This window comes from Podarcis gaigeae (assembly GCF_964106915.1).
Source record: "Podarcis gaigeae genome assembly, chromosome: 14".
NCBI classification, from domain to species: Eukaryota; Metazoa; Chordata; class Lepidosauria; order Squamata; family Lacertidae; genus Podarcis; species Podarcis gaigeae.
Window position 1 is genome coordinate 48,634,040 of NC_139690.1, and position 25,620 is coordinate 48,659,659.

Here is a 25,620-nt window from a genome sequence, read left to right on the forward strand (position 1 = left end):
GTGACAACACAGACTGTGGGAAAAGTTCAAAATGAAGTGTCAGAATGAAGGGTAGATTGCAGATAAAGCAGAGGGTGGGAGACTTCGCAAAAGGAAAGCCTCTAAAGAGAACTTTTTAGATCCAACTTCCTTTGACCTTAGGCTCACTCTGGAGCGCAGGATGTCTCCTCCCCTTGGAGAGGAGGTAAAAGGCTGTAAGTGACTCTGCTCAATCTGCACAGGAGGAGGTGCCTTGCCATGGGTTAGGTATATACAGCATAATCTAACAAATTAATGATTAACTATGTGCTGGTAGTTTGTTTTATCATTTAACATGCAACAAGACTTTTGCTCAGCCCCGTGACTATATAAAGATGGACATTTTGCTACTGTTTAAAGGGCGGGGGGGGGGGGGGGGAGGAGAGGGCACCAGAACATACCTTGTCTTTTTCATACATGTGTAAAAGAAGCCAAGTTTGCCTTGTCTTCTGAAACTTCCACTCTTTGGGACTTTCAGACCAGCTGAAAGAAGAGAAATAATTTGAAGTAATTCAACATTATAATATTAAAAAAAGAAAAGAAAATGAACTTCTGTTTCTCATGCAACCTTAAATGAGAGCCTCAAACCTTCCAAAACCATACCTTAGTTCAAACAGAGATTGCACTAGGGAGGGGGGAAACCACTGGTGAACACAGAGATTGGGAGGATAAAAGCATGTGAAAAGTACCTTTGCTTCAAGTAACCACAGGTTCAGCAACAGTGTTGGGAGGAAAACTCCTCTGGTGCCGCCCGAGAATGCATAAACAGTTCAGAAGTTTCAGTCTCTTTCCAGCTGTGTGAAATTCAAGGAGTTCAATTGCCAACACAGTTTGATTGGCGCTTTGTGTTTCCAGGTGTATGTGTTTATTTCTTGCCCCAAAGAGATGTGGACTTTTTAGCTGTTTTATTTTACACACTGTACATATTAAACTATTTGCAATATCTACAAATGCTTTCCCAAATATCTCACTGGCAAACTTTAAATATACAGAAATACAGTGGTGCCTCGCAAGACGAAATTAATTCGTTCCACAAGTTTTTTCTTCTTGCGAAGCACGGTTTCCCATAGGAATGCATTGAAAATCAATTAATGCGTTCCTAGGGAGACCGCCTTCAGACCAGGTTCGGGGACAGTCTGTCCCCGGACCTCTTCTGAAGGCTGGCGGGGGGGGGGGGAGGACTTTTCTCCCCACCCCCAGCCTTCAGAACAGCCTTCTGAAGGCTGGCGGTGGGAAGAAAAGCCCTTCTCCCACCGCCAGCCTTCAGAAGAGTTCCTGCAGGGCTGCCTAGGCTGCGGATAGCAGCCTGCTGCCCGGTGCGAGGGACGCTCTGAAGCAGAGCGCCCCTCGCGCGGGGCAGACATTCGCAGCTTGGGGAGCCCTGCAGGACTTCCCCGCAGGGCTCTCCAAGCTGCGGATAGCAGCCTGCTGCCCCGCGCGAGGGGCGCTCTTAAGCAGAGCGCCCCTCGCGCGGGGCAGACATCTGCAGCTTGGGGAGCCCTGCAGGACTTCCCCGCAGGGCTCTCCAAGCTGCAGATAGGGGCAGCAGGCTGCTATCCGCAGCTTGGAGAGCCCTGCGGGGAACTCTTCTGAAGGCTGGCGGGGGAGAAGGGCTTTTCTTCCCACCACCAGCCTTCAGAACAGCCTTCTGAATGTTGGCGGAGTGGAGGAAAAATCCTCCTCCCACCGCAAGCCCCGGGAACAGAGGAGAGGTGCAAGCAAGCCCATAGGGAAATTCGTCTTGCGAAGCCGCTAAAAAATCGGAAAACCCTTTCGTCTTGCGGGTTTTTCGTTTAGCGAGGCATTCGTCTTGCAGGGCACCACTGTAGTTCAAGGGTTTCAGGTGTCAACATGAAGCTGCTTTCTGTGCAATTGTTACAGAGTAAACATGGCCTAAAAGCTAATGCATGTTGCTGGAAATTGAGGCTGTATCCATGCCAAGGCTTTAGCATTTAAGAAGAGCCTGCTGGAATTAGGCAATGGTCCATCAAGTCCAGAATCCTGCTCTCACAATAGCCAACCAGGTGCCTGGAGGGAAACCGCAAGCAGGATTTCAGCACAAGAGCACTGTCTCTTCCTGTGGTTTCCAACAACTGCTCTTCAGAAGCATTGCTGCAGTTGCAGAGGCAGAGCACAACCATCATGGAGCCTTCTCCTCCACTGATTTGTCTGATCTTATTTTAAAGCCATCTCTGCCTCCTGTGTGAGTTTCACAGTTTAACCATGTGCTATGTACACGGATTGAACAGAACTGATTTTCCTGTATGCACTTTTGTTTAACTTTGCCCACATATGAGCACCTTCAGCCTTAAGCTTCCCAAATCTATCTTGACATTTCCCATTCACACTAGTGGGCAGTGCTTGATGGGCTATATTAGGATGGTAGACCCTTGTCCTCCCCCTCAATTACTGCTTTCTCTGTTAGAGAAACCTGAGGTCCTTTGAGGGTATGTGCACAGGTGGAAGGAGGTACCTTCACTCTCTAGACCAGGGGTCAGCAAACCTTTTCAGCAGGGGGCCGGTTCACTGTCTCTCAGACCTTGTGGGGGCCGGACTATATTCTGGGGAAAAAAATAATGCCCCACAAATAACCCAGAGATGCATTTTAAATGAAAGGACACATACTACTCATGTAAAAACGCTTTGATTCCCAGACCATCTGTGGGCCAGATTTAGAAGGTGATTGGGCCGGATCCGGCCCCTGGGCCTTAGTTTGCCTACCCATGCTCTATACCCTTTCCTCCCCACACACAGAAAGCAGAGGGGATGGCTTAGAGGAGGTTGCCTTCAACAGCCATTGTAAATCTGCACAAAACCTTCGGTATGTATTACAAATAAAATAAGAAGCATGACACAATCTCTCTCTCTCTCTCTCTCTCACACACACACACACTCACTCACACACACACACACACACACACACACACAGCCAAAACAGGATGGGATAACAAATAGATTTTTGTTTATGACCTGAAAGGCCAGTTTTGTGCAAAGCAGCTGCATTAAAAATGAATATATGTGTGCATTTACTGAGAAAGTGGCTTCACCAACAGTAAGTGGAAGTAGGCACACTGCTTCCTTTCCTTTTGGTTGACAAAATGAAAATGTCTAGGATGTGCTCAGGTGAGAAGCAAATGGAAGCAGAGGGTGTGGTGATAGAGACCACCCAATGAAACACCACCACATATATCACCCACCAAAATGTGGTCTTATAATGTGCTTCAGCACATCTACATCCAGGTAACACGTTTTGGATCGCTCTCTCCCCACATCGGACCATCTGTTGATTGGCAAAATCTGAATTGGGGAAAAGGTGCAGGCTGCCACTTGCATGAGGGGGGAATATTATGTTGGCACCAGGGGGAAAAGGCTGAGGCACATTAAACTCCCATGTGGACAAGCTCATAGAGAGAAGAAAAGAACTGAAGTTGAACTCTCATTACAAAATATTCTAGTATAGATTTTTTTTCTGTATTATTGGTGTGTGAGAGAGGATGCTGAAATGTAAAACTTAAAGATGCGAAACTTTAAAATTGAATGTTCCTATAGCCTCAACCACTATTTTGTAGAGGTATGGGTGCAAGGAAGATCTAGTGTATGATTCTTCACTTGACATAGTAATAATAAACTCAAAAATAAATTGGAAAGGGAATTCTGCAAGAGTGCTAATATAGTTCAAACGCTGTCAAGTCTGATACACTGAAACAGACCACAAATTAAATTTGTTCTACCCTAGTGAATAAATTGCTCAGTGAACTCAGTATAATCGCAAGATTTGGCCAGGGGGGCTTTGTGAGAACTAAATATAAAAATATCCGCTTCCTTTTCTAGACTCAAAAGTCCCTAAAATTATCAGAAAATGGGTTGATTGGGCTGCATTTCCAGCCAGAGCACTTACACAATACAATCAATGTATATCTATCTTAAATAACAATGGGAACAATGAGGAAAGAAATATATAATATAGCACAAAAAATAGCTTCAGAACACTAACTGAATTCAAAGTTTGAAAAGTCTTTGGCATAGCCCCTTAGACACTATATCCTAATTAAGCCGAAGTATGTGTATCTGAAATAAATGCATATACTTCCCCAGCTTCCACCTTTCTGTCTTTTGCCTTGTGTAGAATGTTATACAGTGGTACCTTGGGTTACATACGCTTCAGGTTACAGACTCCGCTAACCCAGAAATAGTGCTTCAGGTTAAGAACTTTGCTTCAGGATGAGAACACAAATCGTGCTCCGGCGGCGCAGCGGCAGCGGGAGGCCCCATTAGCTAAAGTGGTGCTTCAGGTTAAGAACAGTTTCAGGTTAAGAACGGACCGCCGGAACGAATTAAGTACTTAACCCGTGGTACCACTGTACTGTAAGCTTATCGGGGTCTGTAAGGTGCAATATGCAACAAACTCACTCTCTCCAACAGCAGCTCCAACAACAGCTCTACCACTGAATCAATAAGTTGCAAAAGACACAATTTATTGGACATATGTAAGCCTCCAGGTGTGTCCAAAATAAATTTTCAAGCAGAGCAGTCTTGCAAATGTCAATCACTGCAACCCTTCATTTCAATATTGAGCTTGGAATTCAAAGCAAAGATTAACAGGGAACCTTTTTGGGCCCATGGGCGCATTTGAAATTTTGAAAAAGGGCCATCAGCGTTGGTCACAAAATGGCTGTTGTGGGACTGTGGCATAACACAAAATGGCTGTGACATATAAAAGAGCAGAATAAAAGACAGAACTACGAGGTGGTGCAGGTGTGCCCCCCTCCATCGGGAAAAGAGGCACGTACATCTCTGCACTTGCTCACAGAGTGAAAAGATTTGCTCCTACCCTCTGTTTAGAACAGAAGAAAAAGTGAGTATCCAATCTTGTTAAGTTATGCCACCTTTCAGCCAAGAAGGCTGCCAAGAATAAACAGATCCATGAAAATACATACAAACGATACAATACAAATCTTGACATCCAACCAACGATGGACATGTCTAAGCAAAGTGCCTCACACTGCAAATAGATTCTGGAGCTTTCTGCTTCCTTCTGACCCCCCTGCAAATATAGCTCCTGGTAAGGTGGGAATGGGGATTCAGAATCTTGTTGTTACTGCAAAAAGAAGGACATAAAGGGCATAAAAAAGGATGAATGCTGAATATAAACCTTCTACCTTCTGTGATTAGTAACTGCAGCAGTAGCTACTAGGTCCAATCTTAAGAGAAAGACCCGGACACAGTAAACCAAGGAAATTTAACAGAGAAATGATTACATTACCATGTCAGCATGACTCCTAACACCCACCTCCTTCAACTGGAAGTCATTTAGCTTATAGGCTGCCCATGTGTGTGGCATTATTGTGCAAACACTGTGTAAAACCTACATGTGGGTTTGGGAGAAAGCCAGCTGCTCCATCAGACACCTATGCACTGAGCATCATGTCCAAACAGGGGCATGCAAAGGACTGATAAGGTTGCCATATGAGAGGTGTGCCCCAATCTCATTGCATGGATCAGTCCTGTGTTAATTTGTGTCCCCACTACATATGATACGATATGATAATCTTTATTGTCATTGTCCCATACAGAACGAAATTGAAAAAAATCTACATCAGACATTCAAAAACCAACAAACCTGCTATCCCAGCCTGGCTGTGCAGAATTAGTAAAGCCATTATCTGCATAGCATTAAAATATTTATCAGACTACTTATTTTTATTCTGTGCTGACTATGAGACAATGCAGATGTGCTAATAGTTCTGTCCAGATGTCCATGTTATCTTACACCTAATTCTGGTCAGCTTCAGGGTTGAGGTCAGCACTGATTAGGCAACACTGCAACATGAAAGAGGAAAAGCAACTTATTTTCATTTCCCTCCCACAACGAACATCTTGGGGGGTAGCTGCGGAGGGGAAAGTGGGCCCCAACTGCTGGCACGAGTATCGCTCAAGCATGCGGGATCATTTACAAACAGGGTGGCTAATCCCTCTCATTTATACACATTTTTTTAAAACAACCACCAGGCGATGGATATGTTACCAGCCTCAGGGGAATGTTAAAAAAAAAAAAAGAGAGAGAGAGAGAGAGGCATAATACTGTCTCATTTTCTTCTTCCCCTGCAATACCACAATGTCACAAACTGTCTGATACATGCCTTAAAAATATTCTTGGTGGGGAGCAGATCTGAGCTTGGCTAAGCCTGACAGCTTATTTTGGATGTTTCCAACGGATTAGAGGGTTTTCTGGTTGGTTTCATTTTTTATTTATTTTTCATTTGGAGAGGATTCCACCCTCCCCTCTTCTTCCTGGCCTCATTTGAGTTTTAAGAGGAAAAACAACATGGAAGAATATGGGAGGGGAAAGTGCTCTCATTAAAACACCCAAAACCAAACTATTTGCTCATGTGACATATTATGGATAATGATGATGACAGAAAAAGGCACAGGGAAAACTTTGCACATCACAAAATCCTCCCACAAAAGGTTCTTTTATGAAGGTGTTAATGTGCAATCTACACATAGCTCACCCCATGCAATGGTGTCACACATGAAAATGCCTCCCTCCTGGATTAGAAGCTGCTTGTAACATGTGAAGTAGCCTATGTCTGTAGTTTGTCCCATGACTGGAATCCCAAGGCAAGTCACTCCTTCTGCCTTGGCTCTTCCTGCCCCCACCCAACTGCAATTTGGGATAATAGTGACCTAGCTTACAAGGTTGTTGTAAAGGACAACATAATATATGAAAAGTGTTTGAACACTCACCCCAAAGCACTATATAAATGCTATTACAGATTGTTCCCTAAAATGCAGTGTCACGGGAGAAATTTGGCTTATATGTACAGTGGAAACTCGTGTTATGTACTGTCCTCCTTGCGAACACTGCAGGTTACGAGCTCCGCTAACCTGGAAGTAGATGCCCCTTGTTGTGAACTTTGCCCCAGGATGCGAGCGGAAGTCACACGCCGGCAGTGCAGCAGGCGGCATTAGTGAAAGCGCGCCTCATGTTATGAGTGGTTTCGGGTTACAAATGGACCTCCGGAATGGATTAAGTTCGTAACCAGAGGTACCACTGTACAGTATGTACTGGCTAAACATTCCCCCATTGGCTAGCAAGAGTAAACTTGCACCTTAATAACTTTTAACATATTTTATTGTTGTACTGTGTATTTTGGATCTATGGACCGCAATGAAGCAGTGTGTGTGTGTGTGTGTGTGTGTATTAGGTGCTCAAAATCACACCTTCAGTCCATTGTCACAATGGTGAGACACAACAGCACCCTAGAATCATAGAATCATAGAGTTGGAAGAGACCACAAGGGCCATCGAGTCCAACCCCCTGCCAAGCAGGAAACACCATCAGAGCACTCCTGACATATGGTTGTCAAGCCTCTGCTTAAAGACCTCCAAAGAAGGAGACTCCACCACACTCCTTGGCAGCAAATTCCACTGTCGAACAGCTCTTACTGTCAGGAAGTTCTTCCTAATGTTTAGGTGGAATCTTCTTTCTTGTAGTTTGGAACCATTGCTCCGTGTCCGCTTCTCTGGAGCAGCAGAAAACAACATTTCTCCCTCCTCTATGTGACATCCGTTTATATATTTGAACATGGCTATCATATCACCCCTTAACCTCCTCTTCTCCAGGCTAAACATGCCCAGCTCCCTTAGCTGTTCCTCATAAGGCATTGTTTCCAGGCCTTTGACCATTTTGGTTGCCCTCCTCTGGACACGTTCCAGTTTGTCAGTGTCCTTCTTGAACTGTGGTGCCCAGAACTGGACACAGTACTCCAGGTGAGGTCTGACCAGAGCAGAATACAGTGTGCAATGTAAGCGCAGTGTGCAATGTAATACCCTGTGCAATGTAAGCGCAGGAACACCTCTCAGAATCTCTCAGAACAAGGAGTTTGGCTGAAGAGCTTCTGAACTACTCCTTTCCAGCCATGCAGGAGGATGAGGAGAATGTGTGTTAGCCTGGAAGGTGGTTAGGCTTGTTCATGTCTTGCTAAACCTTTACATACAAATGCAGCCAACAAATCCTAAGATACATTTTGATACTAACCCAGGTAGTATCAAATTGGTCTACACACAATCTCTAGCAAAGATATTCTATCCAACAGAAACCTGCAGAAGAACGTTAATAATCAGACGCTGTCTGATGTTGTCATTACAAGATCTAATGTAGCATTATAATATGAGCATCTTGCCATCAGTATGACATTACAGCAAAATTATTAAGATAACTTTCTGAAGTGTTTCTGCTGTATCATAAAAAACACCACTCAAGTTAAAACTGAGTAAAAAGAACAGAGGAACTATAAAACAACTGGAGATCTGAAACTCTTCAGATAACTTTGGGCGTTGCTAGGATGCCAAAGACCAGATTACAACCAGGCACATTTCGTAAGGAACTTGTGCTGTTTACTCTCATGCTTGGTCTATTTTAAGAGATTTGAAACTGGGTAGCTGTTAGAAGGTGCATCACCCTGATTAAGCCTTATTGGTAATCAGGCATGGCCTAATATGAATGAACAGATGTTTCTAATAAAATTTTAGGCTGTGTATTCTTCTATTAGTCAGTCCTTCCTCCACCATAATGGACAAAGGGAAAACTAGGGATTATAATGGTAAAAAGAGAAAGCAGCCAGTTCTTGCATCTTCATGAAGGCAATTTTTTCAGAAATGCATTCAAGTGAAATACTTTAACAATGTCATTATCAACTCTAGTTCATATGGAAGATGGTAAATTTGCTGCAGGACCCTTATTTATAGCAAAACCCCAGACATGTTTACTGAGACTCCACAAAACTTACCCTATACAAATGTGTTTGTGGCTTTAGACTTTTAACCTGCTCTGTATCCTGAGAGTTAGGACAAATTTTAACAACTTATTTGGTGATAAGCAGCATGCATTCTTTAAGAATGCAGAACAGAAATGATAATATTTTTGTACTGACAGCTGCTGCTGCTTTATTTATAAAAAAATTACCACTTAACAAAAATATCTAAGAAGTTTACATAAAAGCACAATCTTAAATAACATTTCCTAAAAATTAGATAAAAACAAAATGCAGCCGATTCTTACAAATAAAACTGAGCCATATATAAAACAAAGAAATTAAAAACTAAGAGTGCAGGAAAACTTGGGTATACATAAAAGTTTTAAAGTATCATTTAATGGTCATTACTGTCTCTGCCTCACAAATTACCTGAAAGAGGGTGTTCTAGAGGATTGAATGCATCAACACGAAGGCCTGCTTCTGTGTTGTCACCAAGTGATAATTTGTTGGTTGTGGTACAGCAGGGACGTCCAACTCCCAAGAGACTGTGATCTACTTCCCGGAATAAAAAACCGGCAGTGATTGATCTACCCATGGGGTGGGGGGCAAAACTGTCGAGCTTCTTTTCGGGGGGCAGGCTACAATTGTTGGGCTTTTTTGGTGTGGGCACCACAGTTCTTCTGCTTTTAGGGGGGGGTACACCATAGATCACCTCGGGTTACAGACGTTTCAGGTTACATATGCTTCAGGTTACAGACTCCACTAACCCAGAAACAGTACCTCGGGTTAAGAACTTTGCTTCAGGATGAGAACAGAAATCGTGCTCCGGCGGTGCAGCGGCAGCAGAAAGCCCCATTAGCTAAAGTGGTGCTTCAGGTTAAGAACAGTTTCAGGTTAAGAACGGACCTCCGGAACCAATTAAGTACATAACCAGAGGTACCACTATACACTCCGCCGCTCTCATCTCACCTCTGATACAGCACTTAGGCATGCCTTCGGTAGGGCCGTTGCGGGGAAAGAGGAGGACGGGCACCAGGAACGGTCTACCAACGCCCGATCACATGGGTAGACCAGCATGCCCAGGGATCCGTGAAGCCTCCTGCTGGAGTGAAGTTGACGCAGCCTGCTGCCAGGGGCTTCATACACACCAGCGTAGCAGGGCGCCAGCGCCGGTGGCTGAGCAATGAGAGGTCAAGATGGTGTGCACAAGGATGCTCTTTCCCCCTGCATAGGAAAATGAGCCCGCAATCTACCACTATCACCTGAGGATCGACCTGTCGATCGAGGTTGACCGGTTGGACATCCCTGTGGTGCAGCAGGGTCTCCTGAAAAGATCTTAAAGGTGCAAACAACCTGGGACCAGGATAACTAGCAGGCCACCATCCATGGTACAGATCAGACCAATCTTGAATTTTCATCAACCCTGAATGTGGCTTTTGAGGCAACTTTTAAAACAACTTTTAGCCACGGCAACTGATGGAAAGTTCTGAGTCGCTCAAAACTTGGTGCACTCCAGCATCAACAAAACATTGTTCAGAAACACAATGGCTCACCTATTTTGCATTTCTCTTTCACTTCCCAAGCAAAATGGGACAAACAAGGAACTCAGGCATGAATTCAAGAGAGCTTATGCTACATACGGATCTGGTCCTGCAATTATTTATTTAATGGAATTATGCACTGCCTTTCTGCCAAGGCACCTAATGTGAGTTAGAATTCTGAAACACACACAAACACAAATTTAGAGTGACAGAGCTCTCTCAGGCCAACTGGGACCCATTGGTATGTGTGCTCCCTGGTCTGTTGCAGCCCCAGGGATGGTGGAAGAGGAACTGCCTCAACATCTCTTTCAGGTCCTTGATGGTTCTTTCAGGAGCTGATGGTATGTGTGCTCCCTGGCCTAGGCTCCTTCACTTCTCAAATTCCAAAATGTTATGATACAAAGAAAGTAATGCAGCAGACATTCATAAGAAATTTTCAAGCAGCCTGAAAGTTTATCGAAGAATTTAAAGACAAAAATATTCCCGAACTGAAAAGAGAAATCTCATTTTTCCCCCCCATCTTTGTTCCTGTGGCAGTGGCAGATGAACTCAGAAGAAAAAGAAGGAACACTTTGTACTAAGATATCTACATTTCTAAAACTAACTACATCTTTTCTGGCACCACCCCTTTAATGAAAAATGGAAGAAGTAATAATTGTATGAAAATTCTTCATGTATTTATAGATGTAATCTATTATTTGTACTCAGAAGTTGGGAAATTTTAATGACTCCCTAGAGCTGAATGATTAATAATCACGTTCAGCTGTTTTAAATTTTAATTTTATCTTTGGTTGACAAGCTTAAATGCTTCACTGGAACAAGGGTGGACTAGTGTATTTCACAGGGCTGGGCCATAAACGAGGAGCTTCCATGTTTCCCAGGAGTAAGTCAGAGCTATTAATTCTTTACAAGACGTAGTATAAAACTGTTCAACAAGGAAAATGTTAGTAAATCACACTAAGTCAACAAATATTTTTTCAGATAAATTTTTATTTCACCCATTTGATTTGCCAACATAGTTTTAAAGTGTTTTACACCACTCCACACACTGAGCCTGTGTGCCACTTCCTGCAGAAAGTCGGCATGAGGAAAGGGTCGATGACTGGGGCAGCTCAGAGAAATATGTAAGCACCAGTGGCAAGACAGAGATCCCTCATTATTTAATAATTCACAATACATAATAATATGTACTGGAATGCAGAGAAAATGCAGCTGGAACCAGTATCTACAAAGGAACACTTGGGCAAGGATCCAGAAAGAGAGATGCACTGGTTTTTTTGGGATCTTGGCAGTGGGGTTGTTGTTTTTATTTATGAGCTCTCTATAATCTGGACAAATTACTCTTTTAAATACTTGACCAACATTTGATTTATTAAATGGACAGCTCTCTCTCTCTTCCTCACACGTGCACACACTCACACATAGACCCCATATGTCAGAGTGGTGCCTGTTCTTTAAAGACTATAATTTTTTAAAAAATTCCACTGGGCAATCTAAACCAGCCCCTTGGATTCTTGCCCAAGTTAGGGTCAAAGCACATGTGATGTGGGTGTCCTTTAACTGGAACTCCCAGTATCTTTTTCTATTACAAAAATCTGCCAAGGGCAGTTGATGTGGGACACACCAGTTTGGATAAGGGCTACATCTTTCCAGCTACTATTTGTAAATTAAAAAGCTGTTAAGAATCATAGCTATAGTATTCCCACATGAAGTGTGGTTTGACCCTCCTCTGAAAGAAAGAAAGAAAGAAAGAAAGAAAGAAATCACAGACTTGTAGAGTTGGAAGGGGCCACAAGGATCATTCTAGTCCAGGGGTAGGCAACCTAAGGTCTGGGGCCCGGATGCCGCCCAATCACTGGATGGTCCGGGAATCAGCGTGTTTTTACATGAGTGGAATATGTCTTTTTATTCAAAATGCATCTCTGGGTTATTTGTGGGGCCTCCCTAGTGTTTTTACATAAACAGAACGTGTGCTTTTATTTAAAATGCACCTCTGGGTTATTTGTGGGGCATAGGAATTCGTTCATATTTTCCCCCAAAATATAGTCTGGCCCACCACATGGTCTGAGGGACGGTGGAGTGGCCCACAGCTGAAAAAGATTGCTGACCCCTGTTCTAGTCCAACCCCCTGCAATGCAGGAGTCTTTAACCCAATGTGGGGCTCAAACCCACAACCCTGAGATTAAGAGTCTCATGCTCTACCAACTGAGCTATCCCTCCAGTAATCAAAGTTCAGTATTTCATGTGTGTATCTGAAGAAGTGTGCATGCACACGAAAGCTCATACCAAGAACTGACTTAGTTGGTCTTTAAGGTGCTACTGGAAGGAATTTTGTTTTGTTTTGAGTATTTCATGTGGTTATGCTATAGCACAGGACAGTGAGATTCTGCCCTATTTCGCACTAATAACAGATGAGATAAACTAATGTCAAGACTGCAGTATGACCCTCATAGATGGAATGCACCTCCATATAAAAAGAAAATTTGCATACAGATAAGTATGATAAGTATGATGCATACAGATAATGTGATGGAGCTGTTTGTATGAAGGGGAAGAGGAGTCTGATGCAAATACGAAATGGCCATTTGTTAAGTGTCCCTGATTAAGCGTGTGAACACTCAAACTGAAGGTCAGTTTCTAGATTTAGCCAGATGCTGATTCATTTCCCTTTTGCGACATTTTCAAGTTTAGTAAAGAACTGTTCAGAGACACAGAAAATTCACATCAAATATGCTTAGCAGTTTCAGAGCTTCTTGCATTGTGCATAGTGCAAATGTCAATTAACCTAACATAATTACTACATATCCTGAAGTTTAATGAATTGCTAAGAAAATTCACTTACACAACATTTTTTTTTTTTTTTTTTTGCTGGAAATGAGAATCATTAAGAAGGAAAGTATTTTGTTGGAATTAAATTTGCAAATTAAACTGCTATTTTGCAGGAAGGATTCAGGCAGAGAAATATGAGCTTTGTACTCAGATATTTAACACCTGTTACGTACTTTTATGTGCTGGAGGAAGTGCTCACAGCAGGATGGCTAGCTTCAATATTAATTCAGTTTTACAGCTGTTATATTTTATCTGAGAATGTTTATGATTAGATAAACTCATGGACCAGACTGAAGCGGGGGGAGGAAATACCAGATTATTGTATTTTTTTTAAAAAAATGAAGTCCTAATAAAGTAAGTTAATTTTGAAATGTCTAATAAAGAAACATGTAGTCACTTTTCAGACATCCTCAGAACCTCTTCTACTACAATTCATTTTGAATATAAGTTTATCCTTCTAGCCAAAGGCAATGACAAACCTGCAGCAAAAGTACCAATAAAGCAATACAGATCATACATCCATAATATGAACCAACAGCCATGAGGTGAGAGGGAGGTTACCAGAAACACCAACAAATTCAAATTCAGCTTGATTTCAAATTAAACCTCCAAATCACTACTAGTATTTATAGTGATTTTATTTCAATATTTTTTCCTGATTTCCCCCCAGCTAGTTAAGAGGGCCACTCTGTGTGCTATACAGCCATTAAAGGTAAAGGTAAAGGTACCCCTGCCCGTACGGGCCAGTCTTGACAGACTCTGGGGTTGTGCGCCCATCTCACTCAAGAGGCCAGGGGCCAGCGCTGTCCGGAGACACTACCGGGTCACGTGGCCAGCGTGACATCGCTGCTCTGGCGAGCCAGAGCCGCACACGGAAACGCCGTTTACCTTCCCGCTGGTAAGCGGTCCCTATTTATCTACTTGCACCTGGAGGTGCTTTCGAACTGCTAGGTTGGCAGGCGCTGGGACCGAGCAGCGGGAGCGCACCCCGCCGCAGGGATTCGAACCGCCGACCTTTCGATCGGCAAGTCCTAGGCGCTGAGGCTTTAAACCAGACCACTTAAAAGTAAATGTAAAACTAAACATATATTATTATTTATTAAATTTATATATAGCCCTTCATTAAGAGACCCCAGGGCAGTTCACAGAATAAAATACAAGATAAAACACAAGTAAATAATTAAACCAAAACAACAGATCCACCTTGCCAGCATGTTGCAACTGACCTTAGAACTATTCAAAATAAAAACAAATTAAAACAGATCCCAGAGCTCAAGGACAAGCAACATTACACATCACCATCTTCACTCAGAATTCCTCTTTTACTACAGGAGAGCAAATGTAGCAAGATTGTGCCTTCTCCCTAAGAGCCACAGATGCCTTCAAGGAGGAAGAGCATTTGAGGAGTAGGGCTAGGAACGAGCTCTGAGTAAGACCTGCTTTTTTTAATCATGCAAAATTGTCTCATAACATGCTAAGGTTCTAATATAGTTTTGCTTAAAAGTCCCAACCCTGTGGAAGTATTTTTTTTTTTATGGACATACAGAACTAGACCTGCTCTTAATCTGTTCTTATTTGCTTCTCTCTCCTGCTCATTTCTAATATGGCCTGCAGCATATTTATATCCTAAGGAAGGTCGCAAGATGATCTACAAATAAAGTCATCGGTTCTCTGGGAAAAAAGGTGCACTAGGGAGATGTGCAGTTTGTTCCTCACCAACAGGCCGTTAATTACACCCTTGTGCAATAAAGCCTTCAGTCCCTTCCCCCACCCCAGATGATCTCCGGTAAAGAACATGCTGTGCATGAATTGCTAGTTCTGTTGCTCCACTCAGGTTTAGGGGTCAAGGGGTTGTTCAACAGTGGGTCTGCAGGGTGGAGCGGCTTAGCCTCTACCCTTGAGGAGGCAAAAGGCTTCAGGGGACTCTGCCTGGTCCTTCCTGTAGGTGGCATCATCCCTATCAAGAATATCCTTCAGCAGCATCTTCAAACAGAAATTCACAGTGCAAACGGTAAAACGATTTTTTTTTCTAACCAAAGGTAAGATTACCAAGCTCAAAATTTAATGCACTCTCTAATGACAAACCTAGACAGCATCTTAAAAAGTAGAGACATCACCTTGCCAACAAAGGTCCATATAGTTAAAGCTCTGGTTTTCTCAGTAGTGATGTATGGAAGTGAGAGCTGGACCATAAAGAAGGCTGATTGCCGAAGAATTGATGATTTTGAATTATGGTGCTGGAGGAGACTCTTGAGAGTCCCATGGACTGCAAGAAAATCAAACCTCTCCATTCTTAAGGAAATCAGCCCTGAGTGCTCACTGGAAGGACAGATCCTAAAGCTGAGACTCCAATACTTTGGCCACCTCATGAGAAGAGAAGACTCCCTGGAAAAGACCCTGATGTTGGGAAAGATGGAGGGCACAAGGAGAAGGGGACGACAGAGGACGAGATGGTTGGATAGTGTTCTTGAAGCTACAAACATGAGTCTGACCAAACTGCGGGAGGCAGTGGAAGACAGAAGTGCCTGGTGTGCTCTGGTCCATGGGGTCACGAAGAGTCGGACACGACTAAACGACTAAACAACAAAAAAATGGTCTTAGTGGCTCCAGTGTTCCTACTACTAATCATATCTGGGCAACTGTGGCACATAGGGTTGCCATATTCCCAAAAATGAGTTTCCGGACAAAAAATAAGTCCAGGTTTTCCCGGGTGGTGAGCTTCAGCATCTCTTTTTCTAGAAAATAGCACTGGGAATATGGAAAAGGAAATGAAATGTAGGACACTGTCCTCAACCCTGGCATTACTAGCCTTACTGACTTAACCCGAGTAAATGATTTTTTGAGATCCAAGTCTTGATGGTGTTTTGCAAAACACATACTCTCTTGTACTTTGGCCTTGGGCCCCTCCTATTAGCAACAGGAACAACACCAGCTGACTCTGCAAGCAGCAGGTATTTTTCACGCAGAGACCTAAGGCATTATTATTATTATTCTTCATACCATTCACTATTGTATGCTGCAACCCCAAAGAGTGTGTTTGAACCGAAAAAACTGCATAAATATTGTGACAGCTTTGCTGTATGCAGACACGATGGTAGGAGAACAAGGTTGCAGACAATAAATAACTCAGCATCTCCAACAGTTAAACATGCATTCAGTTTGGTAATTTAATTTCCTGTGGCCCCATATTAATTGGATATCAGAAAATGGGAAACAAATCTGGTAACAAGTATAAAGAAAGATTAGTTTCTTATTTTTCTGGTTATTTTAAAAATGAGATACTACTTAAGCACAAAGAGCTACTTTAGGAGCACATAGTGGAATTTTTGAAGATAACTTCTACAAGTACCATTGAAATGAATGGGGTGTGTGTGCAAGAACACTACTCTGCAGGAGAACTTTCAAGTGGACTACACCCTTTGACTATTTTTCTTTCAAAAGCAACCCACCACTCTATGCACATGAGGTGAGTCGCCAGCTTCTCAGATACAACAACAACAACAATAATAATAATAATAATAATTTTATTTATACCCCGCCCATTTGGCTGGATTTCCCCAGCCACTCTGGGCGGCCTCCAACAAAATATTAAAAATACATTAAAGCATCAGACACTGAAAACTTCCCTAAACAGGGCTGCCTTCAGATGTCTTCTAAAAGTCAGATAGTTCTTTATTTCCTTGACATCTGATGGGAGGGCGTTCCACAGGGCGGGTGCCACTACCAAGAAGGCCCTCTGCCTGGTTCCCTGTAACTTTGTTTCTCGCAGTGAGGGAACAGCCAGAAGGCCCTTGGTGCTAGACCTCAGTGTGAATCTGCCCACTTAGGCTGGTCAATGGTTCTCCCTCATCAGAAAGGTTCAGGCTCAGTAAATAATCTGTGTAAGGAGAATCCATCCAGCTATTGGTAATCAGGACCCTTAGCTTTGTTTTGTTTCTTTAAAAAAATGATTTATTTCAATAATCCAGTAGTGATACCAAATGAAAGGAAGTTTGTCCAAAATTACTGACTAGATTTTATAAAAACATTCCTTCCAGTAGCACCTTAAAGACCAACTAAGTCAGTTCTTGGTATGAGCTTTCGTGTGCATGCACACTTCTTCAGATACGAAGAATCTGAAGAAGTATCTGAAGAAGTGTGCATGCACACGAAAGCTCATACCAAGAACTGACTTAGTTGGTCTTTAAGGTGCTACTGGAAGGAATTTTTTTTGTTTGTTTTGACTATGACAGACCAACACGGCTACCTATCTGTAACTAGATTTTATAAAGTGTGTCTACTTCTCCAGTCCCTCCCTTCAAAGGAGTGTTAGGGTTGATTCAGATACAGCTTTACTGTTCACTGTATTGTACTACTTACATGGGGATTGCTAATCTGTTTTGTAAAAGAAAAGCACCAGTACACAAAATTATTTTGCAGTGAACTTGAGACAAAATATACTGAAATTGGATATTAGGATTTACAGCAGATTGCTAACTTCTTAGTTAAGAAAACACTAGTTTATCCTAGCTTCTTAGACTAGAACATAAGTTTTCTTGAAACAAGTATTAAAGAAAATGTTGATAGATTCAAGTGTAATAAACTGACAACTCTCACAAGAAGCTCCTCACTGACGAACTTGAGTTGAGAAAGGTCAGTAGAACCAAAAAAATTATGTTCTCAGAGGCAGAGAAAGCAGCCCCACAGGGGCCCAAAATTTTGATAGAAGTATATTGTTAGACACACCTGCTGAGACTGAGTTAGCTTTACATAATTAAGTCCAGATTTTTCTCAGCATGGGCCTCTTGTCCGGTCATATAAACTGTTGACATGTTTTAAAATATGATGCATTATATAAATGTAACCACACAACATTAGATAAATTTCCATGACTCAAGCAGGCAAACAACAATAATTCAAGGCAGCATGATAGCTGTGATGGATCTAGGACAGGGAAAATTTTAAAAAGCTCAATCCAGACTTTACAAAGCATTCAATAAAATATGAAACAACACACTATTTAAAAGAACTATAATACACACACAAATATGTATTCATATTTCATGCTAGTAAGGGGCAGAGGAAGGAAAGAGTGTTGTGTTTCTGTGCCACAAGGTAAATTTTTCTGGGATCTGAGAAACCAGGTCAGCTGTGGCAACCTCCCCAACCCCACCCTGAAAAAATCATTTGTTACTAGGGCTGTCACTCAAATAAGGAAATCTTAATAAATCATACTAGTTCTAGATGATTAATTAATGAAAACTGCATATATTTGTGTGAGAAAAAAGTTTCCCTTCTCATTCGGGGGAATGACTCTCTCCTAAAACAATGCAAGGCATTTGTAGTTAGGTAGTTCTGTGTGTGGAATTTATAATCTTAAATCTGTAGACTGGTCTGCTGTTTTTAATAATTTATCGGGTTAATCAACAAACACTTAAGCTTCCGTTGTGGCATTTTTATGCTTGGATTTGGATTCAGATAATCAAACTAGTCAAGCTTCTGTTTTTCCTTCACTGTGCTACAGCCAAGACCTGGTTGGCCTTCTGAAGTAGTGCTGATTTCAACAGATATAGTAAAGATTTTGTATTGGTATCTGCCTGATATAAACTTAACTGGTCACTGCAAAGTTACAATACAGGCGGCAACGATTTTAGGCCAATTGAAGAAGGTAGAACAGGGGTGGAATGGGGGACAAAACTTATATGCACTCCACCAACTTGTATCGGGGCTGGGAACCCTCGCAAAATGGTTGCTGCCTCTATGGTGGAGACTGCAAATTCTCCACCTACTTGGCAGGGAATACAAGGTAATCTTACTGAATTTTGCTATCTGACTGGGACAATTTGATCAAATACCTGTTTAAAAGACATGGCATTCCTAGACATTATTATAGGATAACTGAAGCTGCTACCATATAAGCACCTCTTTCAAAGTACAGCCAAACATCATCTTCCGACAATATTGGTATGCCAACCAACCAACACACTTAGGTCCTAAGAAGGTTTGAGTTTCACATGCAAGAGGCAGGAAACAAAGAAAAATAAATAATAAGCAAATTCTCCACCTACTTGGCAGGGAATACAAGGTAATCTTACTGAATTTTGCTATCTGACTGGGACAATTTGATCAAATACCTGTTTAAAAGACATGGCATTCCTAGACATTATTATAGGATAACTGAAGCTGCTACCATATAAGCACCTCTTTCAAAGTACAGCCAAACATCATCTTCCGACAATATTGGTATGCCAACCAACCAACACACTTAGGTCCTAAGAAGGTTTGAGTTTCACATGCAAGAGGCAGGAAACAAAGAAAAATAAATAATAAGCAAATTCTCCACCTACTTGGCAGGGAATACAAGGTAATCTTACTGAATTTTGCTATCTGACTGGGACAATTTGATCAAATACCTGTTTAAAAGACATGGCATTCCTAGACATTATTATAGGATAACTGAAGCTGCTACCATATAAGCACCTCTTTCAAAGTACAGCCAAACATCATCTTCCGACAATATTGGTATGCCAACCAACCAACACACTTAGGTCCTAAGAAGGTTTGAGTTTCACATGCAAGAGGCAGGAAACAAAGAAAAATAAATAATAAGCACTGGCAAACCAGATTTGGTTTCATTGCTCTCCTGCCTGATCCGGGGAATCTACTTTGTTTTTTAATAGAGCCCCAAAGTAGACTAACCAGTCAGGGGCAACACAGTGGTATGGTGGACCTGAGGGCCCACAGGGAGAGAGTACACTTTACTAGGGCCTGGAGATCATAGGTGGCTTGTCCAGACTGCAACCCCATTCCCATGGAGGAGTCCAAAATATGACAGTAATATTTACTGTTTATATAGTGTTGTGGAACATCCAAAGCATTTGAGATAATACAAGCTCAATGTAGCTAACAACCACCCTACAACGTACAATTATCCACATATTGCTTATCAGCAGTGGAGGCTGAGTGAGCAGGTTGCCTAAGTCTGCCTACTGACCTGATGTCTACAGGGAGATTTGAAATGGGGACTTCCTAGTGATTTATAGTGCTATGATGATTTACACCAGAAAATCCATTTAGGACAGGGCGGGCCAACTTTCTTACCAAGTGGCTTGCAGGAGTCCTTCAACATTAACCCATGGGCTGCACAATGCCTTGCTGCGTGGTGGAGGGGATAGCGAAGCCAAAATTTGATGTTGGCACTAGGCTTTGGCAAGGAGGTGCGAGTCTCTGGTAGGGTCCTACAACCCTGCTACCTCCTTCCCAAAGCTGGGAAAGCATTAACTAGGCTTTGGGAAGGAGGAAGGTGGACTCTAGAACCCTGTCAGAGCCTTGTGACTCCTGCCCAAAGCCCAAGACCATTCTTACCCAGCTTTGGGAAGGCAGTGCAATGGCTGTTGTGGGGCATCAAATGTTGCTGAAGGCTGCCTCAAAAGGCCTCGAAGGCCACATGCGGCCCTTGGGCCATGTGTTGGACCACCCTGATTTAGGAGACAGAGCAAACTATTGCTGATCTACAGTGTGAATGCTTAAATCAGCAACGTGGCCTACCCACCTACCCGCCCCCCATATTATGCCTCATTTGATCACTACAAGTATGGCATCACACCCAGAGAAAACAGTGGATATATAAATCTCCAGGAAACAAGGTAAAGGGTAAAGGTAAAGGGACCCCTGACCGTTAGTTCCAGTCGCAGACGACTCTGGAGTTGCAGCGCTCATCTCGCTTTACTGGCCGAGGGAGCCGGTGTACAGCTTCTAGGTCATGTGGCCAGCATGACTAAGCTGCTTCTGGCGAACCAGAGTAGTGCACGGAAACGCCATTTACTTTCCTGCCAGAGTGGTACCTATTTATCTACTTGCACTTCGTGCTTTTGAACTGCTAGGTTGGCAGGAGCTGGGACCGAGCATTGGGAGCTCACCCCGTCGCGGGGATTCGAACTGCTGACCTCCTGAATGGCAAGCCCTAGGCCAGGGGTCCCCAAACTAAGGCCCACAGGCTAGATAAGGCCCGAGGGACTCATTTATCCAGCCTGCGGTGACCCCCGCCGCCTGCTCCCACCACCTGCTCTTACCCACCTCCGGGTCAGAGGTGCACCAGAAATAGCTTGTGTGCATACGAAAGCGTTATTTCCGGTGCACAACCAGGTCGGAGGAGGCCTGTGCACAAGCTATTTCCGGTGCTCCTCCGACCTGGAGGTGCGCCCGAAATAGCGTGTGCTCATGCATATGGGCATGCCCTCCCCCGCCCTTCGGCCCACCACGCGATAGGCGCTGGAGACACCGGTCCGAGGCACGCTAAGTTTGCTGACCCCTGCCCTAGGCTCAGTGGTTTAACCCACAGTGCCACCCGCGTCCCCCAGGAAACAAGAGAACTTGCTAAATGTGACAGACAGGAACCTCTCTAGAACACACAGAGCTGCGAAGGAGGTCATTTAGGTACATGTTTGCTGCAATTCACACTTCCACACCTTTCACCATCTTTACCTAAAGTGAATTCTATTCAGACATCTGTAGGAATTTTTCACTAACACTGGAAGCATGTAACAATTATTTTGAAAATGTAATTTTCTTTTTTAAAAAAAGGTTTATAATTAGTAGCAGGGCATGGTGAAAACCTAAGGAGGCATCCAATACTATTTTTAGACTCCAGATTAAAACTTTTAAAAAGCAAATTTAACTCAGGATTTTCAAATGCTGTTGCTTGCTCTTTTTTCTATGGTGTGTTGTATAGGCAATTCACAGTACAGTATATTTTTTCAGTTCAGTTGTATACCACCCAGGAATCACTTTCTGAAGAGGAAAAATAAGAAATATTTAAATAAAATGCACCAGAAGCTTTTGAGAGTATTTTCCTGTTATGCACATTTTGGCCAAAGCATACTAAGGGACAAACATATTCTCATTTCATTAGGGAGCCGGAGAAAACTTAATTATGCCCTCTGCTGGTTCTTTCAGATACTGGAGAGTTGTTTACATGGCCCAGTTCTGAAGTGACCATTTCTAGATAAGGTACCATGTGCTGACTAACATTTGCAATTCCCACCCACTCACTTTTATCTTTGCGGCTGATGCAAAAACATCTAAACATGCTTGTCATAAGGATCTATCCAAAACAATCAGCCAAATAAAACAGTAAACAGAACATTTGGGAAATTGTGGGCAAACCCTTCTTTTTTTACTTCCTTTTAAGAATGTTATCTCAGTATTTCCTGTTTTCTTCTACATCAAAAGCAGAATTATCAGTCTTCTCATTCCTGAAAATACACTCCCCCAATAAGGAAGTCTTAGCTGGATCAGTTCTTAGAAGTCTTCCATCTTCTCCTCTTGGGGAAAAAACAAGATAAATGTTGATAACCAAATAACTTGAGAAGCTTTTCAAAATTTTGAGGTTGATTTTTTTCTTCAACTTCAGCCCTTCCAAAGGCTCAACTGACTTAAAGAGAGTGTAGCTCAACAACACCAAGATTATGATGCCAATAGAAAGAAATGCCAGATATTTCTGCTTAATAACTAAACACAAGTAATCGTGAACAATACCCGGAATGAACAAACACCACACTACGCAACTTAATTCATCATATTATTTTATTTTATTTATTGTTTATTATTAAAATTATACACTACCCTTTTAGCATTAGTTCTACCAAAACACAGGTTCCAGTTGACTTTCTTTGTGGAAAGCTGTTGCTTGACATGGCTTCTGAAAAGTTAGGTGGATTCTCATCTAAATAGTCATGCATGACTAAGTTCTTTCATTAATCTGCTCTTGATACTGCAGGTATTCACACTCCTTCAATTACAAGGTGTTATTAGCATCGGAAGTTACTTTAAGGTGTTTCCTTCAACCATGGAAATTTGTAATGACTATCCCATTATGTTATGAGTGATTTCCTGTTTAAAGTCTGCACTGAGAAAGGCAAGGAGTGAGGCCCAGAGGATTGCCAGACAGTATGCCAATGATTACTGGCTAAAGCTGTGTCAGAGCATTCAACTCACTTGCAAAATGTATGAAGGCATGAAGAAAGCCTTTGGACCAAAAGTCAGGAAAACCGTACCACTGAAAACCTTGTCTGGAGAGATCATCAGAGACTGCAGCAAGCAGATGAGCACTATCAAGAACAGCACTTGCAGAAAAACATGATTGCTGACACAGCAGTTGACAGCATCCAGACTCTGCCTTAACTATCAGGCATGTGATAAAGCCCCAGGACAGGAAGGAATCTCAAGTGAAGTGCTGAAAGCCAGCTTCAACTCCTCCCTCATGATGCACCTCCACGGCCTTCCCTTGCAATGCTGGGAAACAGGATCTGTGCCACAAGACAAGTGCGACTCCAGCATTCCGGCCCTCTACAAGAACAAAGGTGACCACTATGACTGCAACAGCTACCGAAAAATCTCCCTGCTGAGTACTGTGGGGAAAGTCTTCGCCCATGTAGTTCTCAACAAATTACAGTTACTCACTGACAGGGTTTATCCTGAGTCACAAAGCCGGTTTAAAGCTCAGAGGTCAACAGTCAACTTGATATTCACACTGCGTCAGCTGCAGGAGAAATGCTGAGAGCAGAGTCGCCCCTTGTACATCACCTCCAAAGACTTGACAAAGGGACTTTGACATCGTCAACTGAAAAGGACGCTTCATTACTCAATATGATAGGATGCCCACCTAAGCGCCACAAGACGGTTGTCCTTCCACAAGAACATGTGTAGCACCTTCCACTATGACAGCTCATCCTTGGATGCCTTCCCTTTAAAGAGTAGTGTGGAACAGGGCTGTGTTTTCTCCAGAACGGCATGGGAGAATGTTAGGCTAACGACCAATACCAAGATGAAGGTCTACCAGCCTTGAATGTTGAGCGCACTGCTTCATTGTAGTGAGACATGAGCAACTTACTCCCGCCAGGAGCAATGCTTTAAAGCCCTCCATGTGTGCCGCGTCAGAAAGATTTTGGGCATCACATGGCAGGACAGAACCTCAAACAATGATGTGCTCTCCCAAGCCCACATTCCCAACATGTTCATACTCCTGCCTCAGCTACATCTACGTTGGCTTTGTCACGTCCACAGGATGGAAGATGGCAGGATCCCCAAGGAAGTGCTCCACGGGGAACTGGCTTCAGGCACCTGGTTCTTTGGCAGACTAATTCTGTGTTACAAAGATGTCTGCAAAAGTGACATGAAGATTGGCAACATTAACCCCACCATGGGGAAATCCCTTACAGACTACTACAGCACCTGGAGACAGTCAGGTTGTGTATTCACAGCAGTGACAAGAGGAAGAATGACCGCCAGGAGGAGCGCAGAAAGAATAAATGCCATGGTCTTCTTCTTCTTTGGTGATAACTCGTAGCCAAGTAAGATTGTCTTCCATAAACACGGTTTTAATAATGAGTTCGTAAGTGACTGTGGAGGCCAATTCTGGACCCACACGTCCTTCCACAGTGGGGACTTTGGTTCCCGGGTGGGAGTTGATCACAGTGTAGATTTGCCAAGCATGCCTTCCTCTTAGCACATTTCTCCCTTGCGTTCTGAGTTCGAGTGTCTTCAAAGTCCATGACACCTTTGGTAAAGGCTGTTCTTCACCTGGAGTGCTCACAGGCCAGTGTTTCCCAGTTGTCAGTGTTTATACTACATTTTTTTAGATTTGCCTTGAGACAGTCTTTAAACCTCTTTTGTTGAGATATAGGTTTTTTTGTTGCAGCTGTGGCATATAAAGGCGTTTGGTTGTGTTGATGTAGGTGTACAATGGCATTTTTTTTAAATTGTGAAAATGTCATGATACACCTGCATCAACACAACCAAATGCCTTTATATGCCACAGCTGCAACAAAACCTATCTCTCCCGTATCGGTCTCTATAGCGACAACAGGCATGGAACTATCTCATAGTTTGACTTCACCCCAAAGGTACACTCTTCCATTGTCTCCCAAGATGTAACAATGCCAGCCAATCCTAATATGTTATGAGCAGTGTTAGAAATTGAGATATGAAATCTAGGAGCTTTCTTAAACCTAGGTTATTAGCACATCAGCGGAATGTCTAGGCGCACTTTTTTATAACAAAAATACAAACTGAAAATGAATGAACTGCAGTTAAAATATTATGTTCATTTTTCATATGGTCTAGTCCTTCCCTGCCCACCCCCCTAATATTCTTAAGAAGGTCTCTTCTCCAGTCTTCAGAGAGAAGCCGGATGTGGAGAGGCAGAAAAAGGTTCTCCCTTTCCTTCCACTCTGCAGTTTTAATCTGAAATCTTAGGTGCAGTACTGAGCCCAGAACTCAGAAACTGCTCATGCTAATGAAATTCCCTGTCGCAAAATGCGCCTAAAACAATGGGAGTTTCGAACACTGGTTATGAGTGATTTCCTGTTTAATGTCAGTTGAAAATTATACTCAAAATAGTCCTCAAAATAGGACTATATTCAAAATAGATAAAACGTTGACTAAAAGAGGCCACAGTTTCATCCTTTATTCGTCAAACCTGACTGCTAATACTG

At 42.7% G+C, this 25,620-nt stretch overlaps 1 protein-coding gene across 4 annotated transcripts in view; it reads right to left on the reverse strand.

Annotated features, from left to right (window-relative positions):
* Positions 1–25,620, reverse strand: part of CHLSN (cholesin) — a 143,161-nt gene that overhangs the window by 1,992 nt on the left and 115,549 nt on the right. For all 4 annotated transcript variants that reach the window (XM_083711856.1, XM_083711853.1, XM_083711855.1 and 1 more), the window contains one exon: positions 420–501. In XM_083711856.1, the coding sequence (XP_083567982.1) occupies positions 420–501 (82 nt within the window). The remainder of the gene's footprint in view (positions 1–419; positions 502–25,620) is intronic.